This window comes from Micromonas commoda, chromosome 7, assembly GCF_000090985.2.
Source record: "Micromonas commoda chromosome 7, complete sequence".
In the NCBI taxonomy this organism is placed as follows: Eukaryota; Viridiplantae; Chlorophyta; class Mamiellophyceae; order Mamiellales; family Mamiellaceae; genus Micromonas; species Micromonas commoda.
In genome coordinates, this window is record NC_013044.1 from 48,104 (window position 1) to 60,409 (window position 12,306).

The 12,306-nt window shown below is 68.4% G+C and overlaps 5 protein-coding genes across 5 annotated transcripts; 4 read left to right on the plus strand and 1 right to left on the minus strand.

Annotated features, from left to right (window-relative positions):
- Window positions 1–256: 256 nt before the first annotated feature.
- MICPUN_59736 (predicted protein) lies at window positions 257–3,167 on the plus strand (the record flags this gene model as incomplete). Its single annotated transcript, XM_002503380.1, has 2 exons — window positions 257–3,036; window positions 3,083–3,167. 2 exons carry the CDS (start codon window positions 257–259, stop codon window positions 3,165–3,167), a joined length of 2,865 nt encoding a protein of 954 aa, XP_002503426.1.
- Window positions 3,168–3,221: 54 nt separating this feature from the next.
- Window positions 3,222–3,572, minus strand: MICPUN_59737 (predicted protein; the record flags this gene model as incomplete). The annotated part of the gene is made up of 1 exon (XM_002503740.1): window positions 3,222–3,572. One exon carries the CDS (start codon window positions 3,570–3,572, stop codon window positions 3,222–3,224), a length of 351 nt encoding a protein of 116 aa, XP_002503786.1.
- A 933-nt stretch (window positions 3,573–4,505) lies between these two features.
- MICPUN_94613 (p-type ATPase superfamily) lies at window positions 4,506–7,046 on the plus strand (the record flags this gene model as incomplete). Its single annotated transcript, XM_002503381.1, has 1 exon — window positions 4,506–7,046. The coding sequence occupies one exon, from the start codon at window positions 4,506–4,508 to the stop codon at window positions 7,044–7,046; it is 2,541 nt and encodes an 846-aa protein (XP_002503427.1).
- Window positions 7,047–7,392: 346 nt separating this feature from the next.
- Window positions 7,393–7,674, plus strand: MICPUN_59739 (predicted protein; the record flags this gene model as incomplete). The annotated part of the gene is made up of 1 exon (XM_002503382.1): window positions 7,393–7,674. One exon carries the CDS (start codon window positions 7,393–7,395, stop codon window positions 7,672–7,674), a length of 282 nt encoding a protein of 93 aa, XP_002503428.1.
- A 65-nt stretch (window positions 7,675–7,739) lies between these two features.
- MICPUN_59740 (predicted protein) lies at window positions 7,740–12,059 on the plus strand (the record flags this gene model as incomplete). The annotated part of the gene is made up of 1 exon (XM_002503383.1): window positions 7,740–12,059. The coding sequence occupies one exon, from the start codon at window positions 7,740–7,742 to the stop codon at window positions 12,057–12,059; it is 4,320 nt and encodes a 1,439-aa protein (XP_002503429.1).
- Window positions 12,060–12,306: the final 247 nt, after the last annotated feature.

A 12,306-nucleotide genomic window follows, 5' to 3' on the forward strand; every position in this document is an offset into this window, starting at 1 on the left:
GTCCTTAAGTTCGATGTTCTGATGGGTATCGCTGTATTCAGGGTGGTATGAGCGGAAGATACTCAGTGTAGGGCTCCCCGCTATATATACCCGGTTTGGATCAATCACATCGCGGCTTATGGGTCTGAAATAGCGCCTTTTTTGGCAATAAAGGGGTCGACAAAATCGTCAAACAGGGAAATGATACGTGGTACGTATGGGCAATAAAGGCGATGTTTGGTGATTCGTTTTAATTGCATCGTTTCAAAGGCCATAAATGAATGCCGTTTCAATGACCAAGAGAAAATTGGCGCAAATTTCACGCAGATTGGGTGGCGTCCGGGCAAGCGGAGGCGGGATGCCCGCCGGTGGCACATCGGCGCGGCCGCCGAGAGCCTCGGGATACGTCCAGTCGTGGCTGGCCAAGGGCCAAGGCGACGGTAAGAAGGGCGAGGACGCGTCGCACCCCGCGGAGACGGTGGAACATCTCGAACGCGACCTCGTGGACCTGAACGATGCGGAGCTCGCGCCCAAGAACGCCAGCAAGGACCTGGCGACGCGGGTCCTGCCCCGGCTGTGCGCGCACGGCGTACCCGGTCCGAACACGCTCGAGGTACTGACGCGTATGCTCGCGGACGGGGCCTGCCCCGAGAGGTTCGCGCTAAGGTACGCGTACTACCTGATGCATCGGATCCTCGAGCACTACGGGCGCGCGGGGTTGGGAACGAATGAGACCGTCAAGGCGGCGACGAGCCAGTGCATCAAGACCCTGGGTGAGGAAGCGAAGATCCGCGCTGGGGTGAGGCGGATGCTGGCGACGAGGGCGCTCGTGGCGGCGGCCAGGGCGGGGGTGCCCGAGGCTGCGGGCGCGCTGCACCAGGGCACGGTGGGTGCGATTGAGTCGCTGAGCGCGGGAGAGCATCCGAGGGGCAAGTCCAGCATGTTTGATTCCAAGACGGGGAAGACGGAGGGCGGGGATGCGGCGCACACAGACGCCGCGGCGAGGGCGGCGCTCGGCGCGCGGCGGCGGTTCATCGCGGGGTCGGAGGAGGGCGACAAGAAGGCGGACTCGGCCGTTCCCAGTCCAAGCGCGCTCGCCACCGCGGTCAGGTCACCGGACCACGTCGCCGCGAGGCACGCGCTCTCCCTGGCGCTGGCCGCGGCGAAAGGTCCCAGATACAAGGAGCTCGCGATCGCGCTCGAACCCGTCATCGGCGCCGTGGCCAAGCGCATGGAGGCGAGAGCGGCAAACCTGGAGGCTGCGGCTGCGGCGGGCGACTCCAAGGAGGCCAAGGCTATGGCGCGCAAGAGTGAAGGGAAACAAAAGGGTGAGCCCAACCTGGACGACCCGGGGGCGGAGCCACTGCTCCTTCGTCTGTGCGGCACTCTCAGGGCGAGGCTCCTCGGCGCGGCGGAGAGGGGCGGCGCTCCGCATGACTGCGCGTGGGCATGTGAGAAAGTTTTGGCCGCCGAGTTGAAAACGTACGGAGGAGCCGCGGCGGGATCGGAATCGTCCCCGCGCGTCGCCATGGCGGCGTGCGCCGGCCTCTTCGCGTCGGACGCACCGTCCGGGGCGGACGGGGCGAAAGCGCGAGCCGCCGCGTGGCAGGCAATAGTCAGGGGAGGTGGGGAAGGGGGCGAGCCGAGGCTGCTCGCAAATTCGGCTACCAGGATGAGGGGGGTCCTTCTCGACCCCAGCGCGGGACCCGTGGCTCGGAGCGCGGCGTGCAGGGCCGTCGCGGCCCTGGGAGAGGCGCGTGCCGCCGCGAGGGCCGTCTCGGGTGGGGACCGCGCGGGGCAGGACGGTTCGCTGGCGTCGTTAGTGGCGGCGCTGAAGGCGACTGCCGGTCCGAACTCGCCACCCGGTGTTCGGGTCGAGGCTTTGCGGGCGCTGGTTTGGCTCCAGACCCCGGACTTCGCCAACGCGGAGGCCACGTCGGAGCTGACGACACACCTCGACGACGGCGAACGGGCGGGAGGCGACGAGGGAGGCGAGGTCGAGTCCTTCGTCGGAAGTGCGAACGGGTTGGCAAATCGCCAAAAATCCCTCGGCGGCTTTGACGCTCGCAACCGTCTGCTCGCCGCCGTCGCGCGGCGCTGCGCCCTGGGTTGCGCCAGCGAGGATGAAAACGAGTCGGACGCGTGGCTGACGCTCACCATCGATACCGTCACCGTCATCGTCGGTTCGAACGCGCGGCAGTGCGACGCTGACCTCGCGCTCGCGTCGCTCAGGGCGGCGCAGAAAGCCGCCCCGAAACGGTCCAGGCCGTCGGTGTCGTCGCTCGCCGCGAACCTCGCGCGGATCGCCCGCGCCCAGGACGCGCCCGCGCTCGAGGCTGCGCTGACGTGGTACCTCGGCGAGAACGCCAACTACTGCGCGGGGGAGTACGCGTGGGTGGCGGACACCGACGGGGCGCTCGTCGCCGCCGCCGCCGAAGGTGCGAATCCCGATACCGACGAAGCCGCCCCCGGGCCCTCGTGCGCCGCCGCCGCGAGGAACCCGTCCCTCGACTCCTCCGTCACGACTCTGCAGCGGATACTGATGACGTCACCGGACTTCGCCACGAGGTGCGCCGCGGTGCAGGCGCTCACGACGGTCGCGGTTAGATCCGGCGAGCCGTTTCGACTGCGGTGTTACGCGGCGCTGCGGGGTTTGCAGAGGGCGGCGTCGGCGGACCCGGCGGCGGCGGCGGGTCCCCCCGCGCTGGCGCACGAGATTGACGCCGCCGTGACGATGCTCGACCACGCGTACAGGGCGAAGGAACGGTTCGCGGCGATGCTGGCGGACAACGGTTCGGATCCGTCGGTATGGAACCCCGGGGCGCTCGCGGAGGTGACTGGTCGGAGCGAGGTGGTGACGGAGATGGCGAGCAGGACGTGTTTCCTTCCGAGGAGCAAGTACCTACCCCTGGGCCCGTCGTCGGCGCCGTTCATAGACAGGTTCAAGGAGACGCAGGGCGCGGACAGGGTAGCCGACGCGGCGGTGGCGGCGGCCAAGCTGATGGGTCAGGAGGCTGAGAAGGCTGCGGCGCAGAGGCGACGGCGCGCTAATCTCGTGTCCGCCGCGGCGAACGCTCACCGTCGGAAGGGGTTCGCGGCCAAGGAGCGGCGGCAGCACCAGCAGCAGCACGAGCTGGCGCCGTCGCAGGCCACGGCGAGCGGGGGACACGGCCTCGACGGGATGCTAATGTGAGAGTTGGACTAAAACGCTACGCGGCTAACTTGGTGAAGGGTTCCATCCGCTACTCCTTCCTGGCTCCTCGACTTGCGTATCGCACTCCACCCACGAACCCCTCCGACTTGCTCGGCCCCTCTCGCCTCTCCGCCTTTTTCTCGTTCTTGCCCTTCACGGCTTCGGCCTTGTTGCTGAACCCCAGCTCCTCGAGCGGCTGCTCCGCCATCAACTCGCGCTCCATCCTGCACTTGAGGTAATCTGCGCTGAGCTGCCTGCACGCCGAGGCTTCCTCGCCGTGCCTCTTGAGGCAGCTGAGGTAGGCCTTCATGCCCTTTTTGCACTCGCCGAAGTGATCGAGCGGGAACACGCCCTTTTCCGGTGCCAGCGGAGAGCCGCTCCCCCGCATCGGAGTGGCCATCTTGGCTCGCGCTCGTGCCACACCCGCGCGCCCTCGGCTCTGGACTCGTTCTCGGGAGCGCGGCGGATTTTGGATTTTGTTCGAGGATTTGATCTCCGGGTTCGAAATTTTGACTCGCACTCTTGGGAGGCGGGGAGACGGCAGACCCGGGCCGACGCACGAGCGCCGGGAGCGCCGATGGCCCCGACGGAGGATGGCCGCGGTGGCAACTGCTCCGCATGCGACCAACCGGGCCCATGCGAGGATCAGGGCCTCTGCCTGGACCCCACGGTCATTCGCCTGAACCCGCGGGAAACCTCGGGGGCGAGATCTGACGCGGTCCCCGGCGACGACGACCTGTACGATCTGTCCGAGCCCGGCGCGCCCGCGGAACCGGTTGAGGATGACGACGATTTGTACGACCTCTCGGAACCCGCGAGCGCGACGTCGAGCGCGGCGGTCAGCAGCCCCGTGCCCACGGACGCTTACCTCATCGAGGGCCAGCTCGTCGTCAGGTCGGAGGACGGAACCTGGCGGCCCATATCCATGCCCGCGCACAGGAGCGACAGCGCCAACTCGTTCCACGAGCTCACCCCGGAGGAACTGGAGGTGATGCAGATCCCGTCCGACCCGCAGGAGGCCAGGGCGTTCCTCTTACGGCAGCGCGTGGACACGATACCCCACGGCAACCACGTCGACTTTGTGGTTGGCGACAGGCTCATCCACGTCGTCACCGGCGCCGAGGAGGACTGCGGCGGGGACTGCGCCGAGGAGTGTAGGCGCACGTGCAACGACGAGGACCACCACCACGGATGCACGCCGGGCGTCGTGGACCACGGGGCGGTGAACGTGGCGAGGAGGAGGGCGGGCGGAGTCGACGGGGCCAAGTACATGCCGCTGGTTCGCAAAACCCCGGTACAAGACAACGAAGGCGACGAGGGGTCCAAGATCGACATGACCTCGCCCGAGGCGATCGTTCTCGCGGTGGACTCGGAACACCTGGGAGGCGCGGAGCCGTCGACGCACACGAGGCTCAAGGTGCAGGGCATATGCTGCCCCAGCGAGGTGCCGCTCATCCACTCCATCCTGGACAAGAGGCCGGGCATCCGCGCGGTGAAGGTCATCGTGCCGACCAAGACGGTCTTGGTCGAGCACGCCGCCAAGGCTGCGCCCGCCGACTCCATCGTCGACGCGCTCAACGCGGCGCGGCTGCAGGCGTCCCTCGCCTCGGCCGGGGGCGAATCGTCATCTCACGGCGGCGGCGACGCCTCGGACCTCGGCCGGTGCTGCGGCGCCGGTTCGACGCCCCCGGTTCCCATCCTGCTGGCGTGCGCGTTCCTGGCGGTGTCCCTGCTGCACTACGTCGGCGGCGACTTCGAACACCTGCGCTGGGTGGCGCTCGGGGCGGTGGTGGTGGGCATACCCCCCATCGCGCGCAAAGCCGCCGGGTCTCTCCGCAACGGAGTCGTGGACATCAACACGCTGATGACCGTCGCCGTCGCGGGTGCGTGCGCGCTGCAGGACTTTGGCGAGGCTGCCGCGGTCGTCGCGCTATTCGGGGTCAGCGAGTGGCTCGAGGACCGCGCGATGGGCCGGGCCTCGTCCGCCATGGGTGCGGTGTTGGCGCTGAGGCCGGAGAAGGCGCGGAGGCTGGCGTCGCCCGAGAAGGAGGTTCCCGTCGAGGATATCAAAGTCGGCGAGGTGGTCCTGGTCAAGCCCGGAGACAAGGTGCCCCTCGACGGCGTCGTCGTGGAAGGATCCTCCGCGGTGGACGAGGCGGCCCTCACCGGTGAGAGCGTCCCGGTGCCCAAATCCACGGGGAACGAGGTGTACGGCGGCACGGTGAACCAGGGCGGGACGCTGGAGGTGCGGGTGACGGCGCCGGCTGCCGACAGCGCCGTCGCCCGGCTGGTGCGACTCGTGGAGGAGGCGCAGGCGGCGCGCTCGGGGGTGGAGCGAGCCGTGGAGACGTTCGCGAGGCACTACACCCCCGTCGTGGTTCTGGCCGCGTTGCTCCTGGCCACCGTCCCCTACGCCGCCGGCCACACGGGTCCCAAGTACGCCTACATGGCGTGCGTGCTCCTCGTGGTGGCGTGTCCGTGCGCGCTGGTGCTGTCCACCCCCGTGGTGGCCGTGTGCGGGCTCACGCGCGCGGCGAGGCGGGGTATGCTGGTCAAGGGATCGGCGCACCTCGAGAGGCTGGGCAGGCTGAAGGAGATTTGCGTCGACAAAACCGGCACGCTCACCGAGGGCAGGTTCACCATGACGCAGGTGAAACTGGCCACCCCGAGGACCGAGGGTGAAAAACCCAGACCCGCGCTGGGAGCCGGCGCGCTGCTGCGTTGGGCGTGCGCGCTCGAACTGCGGGCTTCGCACCCCGTCGCCGCCGCCGTGCTCGCGGGTAGCGGCGCGGCTGTTCGCATCGCCGCCAAGCAGTGCAAGGTGACCGAGTTCGAGACCCTCCCGGGCGAGGGCGCGAGCGCGAGGGTGGACGGCAAGCTCGTCGAAATCGGCGGTCCGGCTCTCGCGAGGCGGCGGGGCTGGGGACGCGACGATCCCGCGCTCGCCGCCGCCGCGGCCGAGTGGGAGCGCGCCGGCGCCACGGCGCTGTGGGTCGGCGTGGAGGGCGACTGCGCCGGGGCGCTGCGATGCGAGGATGCCCTGCGCGCCACCGCCCCGGGTGCGGTGGCGTCGCTTCGCAAGAGGGGCGCGGAGGTGGTCATGCTCACGGGTGACAACCAGGGCAGCGCACTTCGCGTCGCGCGGGCGTGCGATATCCCCAACGGGAACGTCCTCGCGGGAATGACCCCGGCTCGGAAGATGGAGGAGGTTGTGGGCCGCGTGGCCAAGCTCGAAGCCGCCGCGGGCGGTCCCAAGTCCCTCCGACGCCGTTTCATCGGCAGGGGTACCCTCGCCATGGTTGGCGACGGCATCAACGACGCGCCCGCCCTGGGCGCCGCGGATGTCGGCATCGCCATGGGAGTCGCGGGGTCCGCGGCGGCGATGGAGACGGCTGACGTGGCGCTCCTCACCAACGACCTCTCCAGGGTGGCGGAGGCCATCGCCATCGGTCACATGTGCCTCGTCAAGATCCGCCAGAACATCGCGTTTTCGATCGTCGCCAAGGGTATCGTGCTGGTCCTCTCGCTCATGGGATACACCGGACTCTGGGAAGCTGTCGTCGCCGACGTCGGGACGGCTCTCGTCGTGATCCTGAACGGCATGACGGTGCTCAGCGGCGTGAAGGAGTCGAAAGAGCAGGGGAACGAGGTTGAGGGTTGCGTCTCCAAGGCTGCGGAAAACGAACTCCCGGCGCACACGCACGCCCACTCCCATGGCGGCGCCGCCGGCAACCACGGGTACTCTCACGCCGGCGCCGGTGGGGCTGGCACCGGCGGGTGCGACTCCAGCGGACAGACTGACGGGCCCTTCAGACTCAAGGGTACGGCAGGAAGCGAAGCCGAGGTCTCATCCTGCGCGAATAAGAAGTGCTGATCCAAGTAATGGATGACTCGAGTCATCAGTCATCCCGATAGAAAAGCTCCTCGCTGGCGCCAGAGCCTGTGGGCTCTGGCGCGCACGTGACGGCGCGAGTCGATCAATCCACCCTCGCGTGGAGTCCTCGCGCCCGATAAGGGGATGCCGAACCCTTCAGCCAGATTCTTTAACGATACGTAGAACATGTAATACCCAACAACGAAGCGTTGTCCACGAGAAGCACAGTGCTCTGATGCCAAATTTTCCGCCCGCTGCTCATCATCAGCCGAGAGGCGCAATTCTTTTCGAATTGTCGGACGTGGCTGCAACTGCACTGGCCCCGGCGCCCGGGTCGGATCGTTAGATGCTTCAGCTCGCCATAGAGACTGTTCCGTCGGATACCAGTCCATCGACTCCCAAGCCCGCGGGTGCTCCGCGTCGGCTGAAGGCCACCCCTTATCTCATTGGCAGCACCTGCTACCTCTTGGGCTCGTGCCTATTTCTGGTTGGTGGTTTGGGCGTGCAAGGTGATCTAGGAGGCGGCGATACCCGGGTTTGGGGGGACCTCTACACCGCTGGTAACCTGTTGTTTGTCATCGGGAGCGTCTTGTTCGTGCTGGACGGGTATCGCGCGGCGACGCGGTGATTCCGGGGTGAGGAGGAAGGCAATTCGGGAATCCGCCCGAAGCTGGAGCTCGACGCGTAACAACGATGGCTCCGACGGACGGGTTCGACGAGGAGACCACGCTGGGGGATATCCTCAGCGCGGGTCCCCAGCCCACGATCGAGAAGGGCGTCACCAAATCCCCCACGAGAAAGGCGCTCCAACAGGCTGCGCAGCGCAAGGAGGCCGCCCTTCGAAGGGTGCTCGCCGCGCAGACGAGGAGAGGGTACGTCGCCGATCACCTGGTCCACCCGGTGTGTCACGGCGTGCTTCGCAGGCAGGACAGCACCGGCGAGCAGCTCAGACTCGCCCTGGAGATCATCAAACGCGCCAACTGCCCCCCGGAGAGCGAACGCGCGCTCGCGGACGCCATACGCGCCGGTTTAGCCACGAGGCTCGACCAGTCCCCGAGCGGCGACGACGACAGGGCGGCCCCGACGGTGAGGCTCGAGGCGCACCTTCGGCTTCTCGCGCACGCCCCGCCCCGCCTCGCCGCGGCCATCCTGTGGGCCGACAGGCGCAGGCTCATGGCCTACATCGGCAGGGACTCGCACACGCACGGCGTCAACCCCGGGTCCAGGGCGGCGGCGCTCGCGGCGTTTGGTCGATGCCTCTCGCGCGCGGCGGCGCTCAACTCGATCAACGCGTCCGCCCCCGCGGGTGCGGACGCGACGGGCGCGTGCGGTGAGGGCGCGCTGTTCGCCAGGGCCGCGTGGCACAAGATCCTCGGCGTCGTCTCCGGGGCGAGCGGCGAGGGAGGGGGGATCGATCCTCGGGTGGTAGCCGCGGCTTTCAACGCGTGCGCGCTGCTGCTCGGTCCCGCGCTGGACGGATGCCACCCGACGCTCCCGCGGCTCCTCGCCGCGCACGGCCCGACGGTGAGCGACTTTGGCGGGTACAGCGGGACCGTGGGCGTCGGCGACGGCGGCGGCGGGTTCGAGCGAAGCGAGAACGGGGACGGGGGCGCCGCGGGAGGCATCGCGACATCCGCAGACGGGGACGATCCGCGGGGGATATCGTGCCCGCTCCTGGCGACGCTTCGGCTCGAGGCGGCGTGCCATCTCGTGTCCAGGGCGGCGGGGGTGGCGGCTCAAGCGAACGGTTTACCGCTGGAGATGCGGGCCGTCGCCGTGGGGGCGCTCATCTCGGCGACGTGCGCGGCGCTGGAGCTTCCGCCGCCAAAGGAGAAGGATGAGAACAAAAACCCAGACGACGAGGACGAGGACGAGGACGAGGACCGAGCCCGGGGCGCGCCGGCGGCTCCACCGAACGAGTCCGCGCTGGTCCGCCTGAGGGACGCGGGGCGCACCGCGCTCCCGGACGTGTCGGGGGGTCTCGTCGACGACCTCCCGGCGCTGTGGGAGATGGGACTGAGGGCCGCGCACGCAATCGGGGAGGGGACTCTCCGGCCGACGCTGGGCTCGGGACCCAAAGAGCTCTCATACGCCGCGGGAATCGGCCTCCTGGCGCTGTCGGGTTCGCTCCCGCAGAAGGCTCAGCCCCTGGACTGGGCATCCGCCGCGTGCGATGCGCTGCTGACGGTGTACGACGCGGTACCCGCGGTGAACGGGGACGCGGAGTGGCGGGAGTTGGTGGCGTCGGAGGCGCGAGAAGCGTCCAATCCGAAACCCAAGGGTGCGGCAGTCGACCACTCACTCTCGGACCACTCGTCGGTGCAGGCACTTCCGCAGGGATGTGGCGCGGGGTCCGCGGTGGCGCCCATGTCCAAGGCGTCCATCTCGTTCGCCATCGCCAACGCCCTGCCGTCCATGCCGATATCCCAGCCCCTGCAGGTCATTCGCCAGTTGGTGGCGAGGTGTCGGCATGGACTGGCCGAGCGACCGGACCTTCGCGTCGCCGTCCTCGCCAGGGTTCTCTCCACCCACGCGCGCATGCGAACGCACCCGGAGGCGATCATCGTGATGTCTCCGCTCGGGGAGATCATCGCGTCGTACCTGGACGATGACGACGGGCCGCAGAGGGCAGCGGCGGCGGCGGCGGCGGCGGTGAAGGCTGCAGAGGAGACCGCGGCGAACGAGAAGAAGGAGAAGACTGGGTACTTTGGGGGTTCGAGCAAAAAACCGGCGGACGACGGCGGCGCCCTGGATAGGCTGCGGGCGGAAGCGGCGAGGGCCGCCGCCGCGGCGGATGCGGTGCAGTTCCGCGAGGAGATCGTCGTCTGCGGCGTGGAGGCTATCCTCAGTCTGCGACCGACGGAGGAGGAGGCATCCGGGTGGTGCACCGTCGCTCTGGAAGCCGCCGCTTCGCTCCATCTGGTTCCGTTCTGGCGGTGCAACGGTCGGAGGGCCGCCGCGGATGCGGTGCTGCGCCTGATTGCGCGGCTGTGCGCGGTGAGCAAGTACCAGGCGAGCCTGAACAAGAAACCCGAGGCGGCGGGGACGCACCAGGCTGCGCTGCGCGTTCTATCCGCGCTCGTCGAGGAGGCCACCGTGGCGTCCAAGGGTGGCAGGGGCGCGAGGCCCAGGCTCGACGACGGGACGACGGCGGCGACGGCGTGGCTCGCGGCTAGGTACCTCGACTTTCCAACCTCGGGCGTCGCCGCCATGGGCGCACCTGGCGGACCGATGGGTAAGCTGGTGGGCGCGATGGTGTCCAAGATGTGCGCGGGGGGTGCCGGCGCGGCTTCCGACGACGTCGCCAACGCGTCGGCGCAACAGTCGCTCGGGACGATGCGCCACCCGAACGATTCCTCGCACTACAAGAACGAGGCTGGGTACGTGGCGTCCCAGGCGATAGCCGCCGTGGGAGTCTCGTGCGTGGACATCATGGCGAGGAGGTGCCCGCCGCTCGTGCCCCAGCTCGGGGCGATGCTCGGCGGTTTGCTGACCAGCCCCGACGGCGCCCCGGAGCGAATGGGACACGCCGCGCACGCTCGGGCCAAGAGCCTCCACAAGAGGTTCACAGCTGGCATCGGCGAGGGGGGCGACGCGTCGAGTTCCGATCGCACTGCGGTTCAATCGCCCGTCCCCGACGCGCCGCCGGACCTGTTCCCGCCTTCCGTGCCCCCGCCGCCGCTGATGATGTCGCACCTCGCGCGGCTCGAGGTGATGGACGAGCTAGCCGGGCGATACTTCAGCAGGGACCGACTCGGCCGCGCCGCCGCCGCGGATGAGGACTGGCGCCTCGCCGCCGCCGCTTACCGTTCCCTACACGGCGCATCCGCCGAGCCCGTCGGGTTCACGAACCGCGCGGATAGATCACCAGCGTCCACGAAGAACGAGCCGGGTGGGACCGGTAGTAACAAGTCGATGGGACCCCGCCCCGAGGCGGACCGCGCGCCCCTCACGGGCACTTCCGACCCGTGCTGGATCGAGGCTTCGCACCAGGCGATGCCAACCTCCCGGACGCTCACCGTGTCCCTACGATGCCGACCCGCGCCGGCGTCCAACGCGCCCAACGCGCAGGGAGCCGCCGTGGCGTCGCTCGCGGGGACCATGACGGTGGGTCTGCACGGCGCGGCCACGTTCGCGGATGGAGTCGGCGCCGTCGTCGCTCAACTCGGCTCGGCGCGACTCAAGAGCCGGAGCCATCAAACGTCCGGCCCGACGTACCGGGGCCGCGGGCACGCGGTGCAGACGTACGGAAGCGGGAGCGAGGAGGAGACGACGGTGACGGTGGACGTGCGCGTGTTCAAGTTCGATCGCGTTGCCTTACGCCCCGTGGTGGCGTACGACGACGGGCGGAGCTCGCTGAGAGCGCAGGCGTACGAGATTCCCCTCACGGAACTTCTCGTCCCGACGAAAATGTCCCTGCCCGCGTTTGACCGGATCTGGTCCGCCCTGCCAGCCACGCACTCGCGCGCGGCAAAGGTCCACCACCACATACATATGGGGCGCAAAGGAGGCCCACAGTCGCATCATCGTTCGCATCCGCTGCGAACCGCGGTGCGGGCGCTGTGGGGCGAGCTGGCGCCCGCGGTGGCTTCACTGGACGACGCGTTTGACTCGGACCTCTCGCGCTCGCGGCACGTCCCGTTGGCCCACTGCGGCGGGTACCCGCTCGTGGCGGCCGGCGCCGCGTGCGAGTGTTTCGCCGCGTGCACGTGGCAGGGTGATTATTTGCTGCTGTGCGCGTTCGCCGCGGTGGGAGGCGTGAGGCTCGAGTATCGCGCGCGAGATGAGGAGACGCTTCGACCAATCGCGTCCAATCACGCGGATTGGTTGCGGTGGCTGACGGGGGACGTGCTTCGGGAGGTGGAGGACGGGGACGTGGGCGACGACGAACTGTTCGGGCACGAGAAGGCGCTGAGCGAGTCGGACATGGCGTCGGGACCGAGCGATGCGCCGCACGGGCTCATAAGGTTGGATGATTCGGTGTTGCAGGAATGGCGGAGTCTCGCCGCGTGACAAGAGTCTCACATGGACGCTACTTTTAGACGACTCAAAAATCGACGGTTTAATTTGTGAAAGTTCTTCGTGTGGGATCGGGTGTTTGTGAAAGGTCGAGGGCAGTTCGGGAGAAATCGCGCCGTGCGGTTGTTTCCACGTCCACTGTGGGTGTTCTTTCAGTCAGAAGGGTTCGTTCTTTGCGATGGGATTCATGTTTCTCGCCCACCCCTGCAACTGCTCAACGTGGGCCAATCGCTGGCCGTTT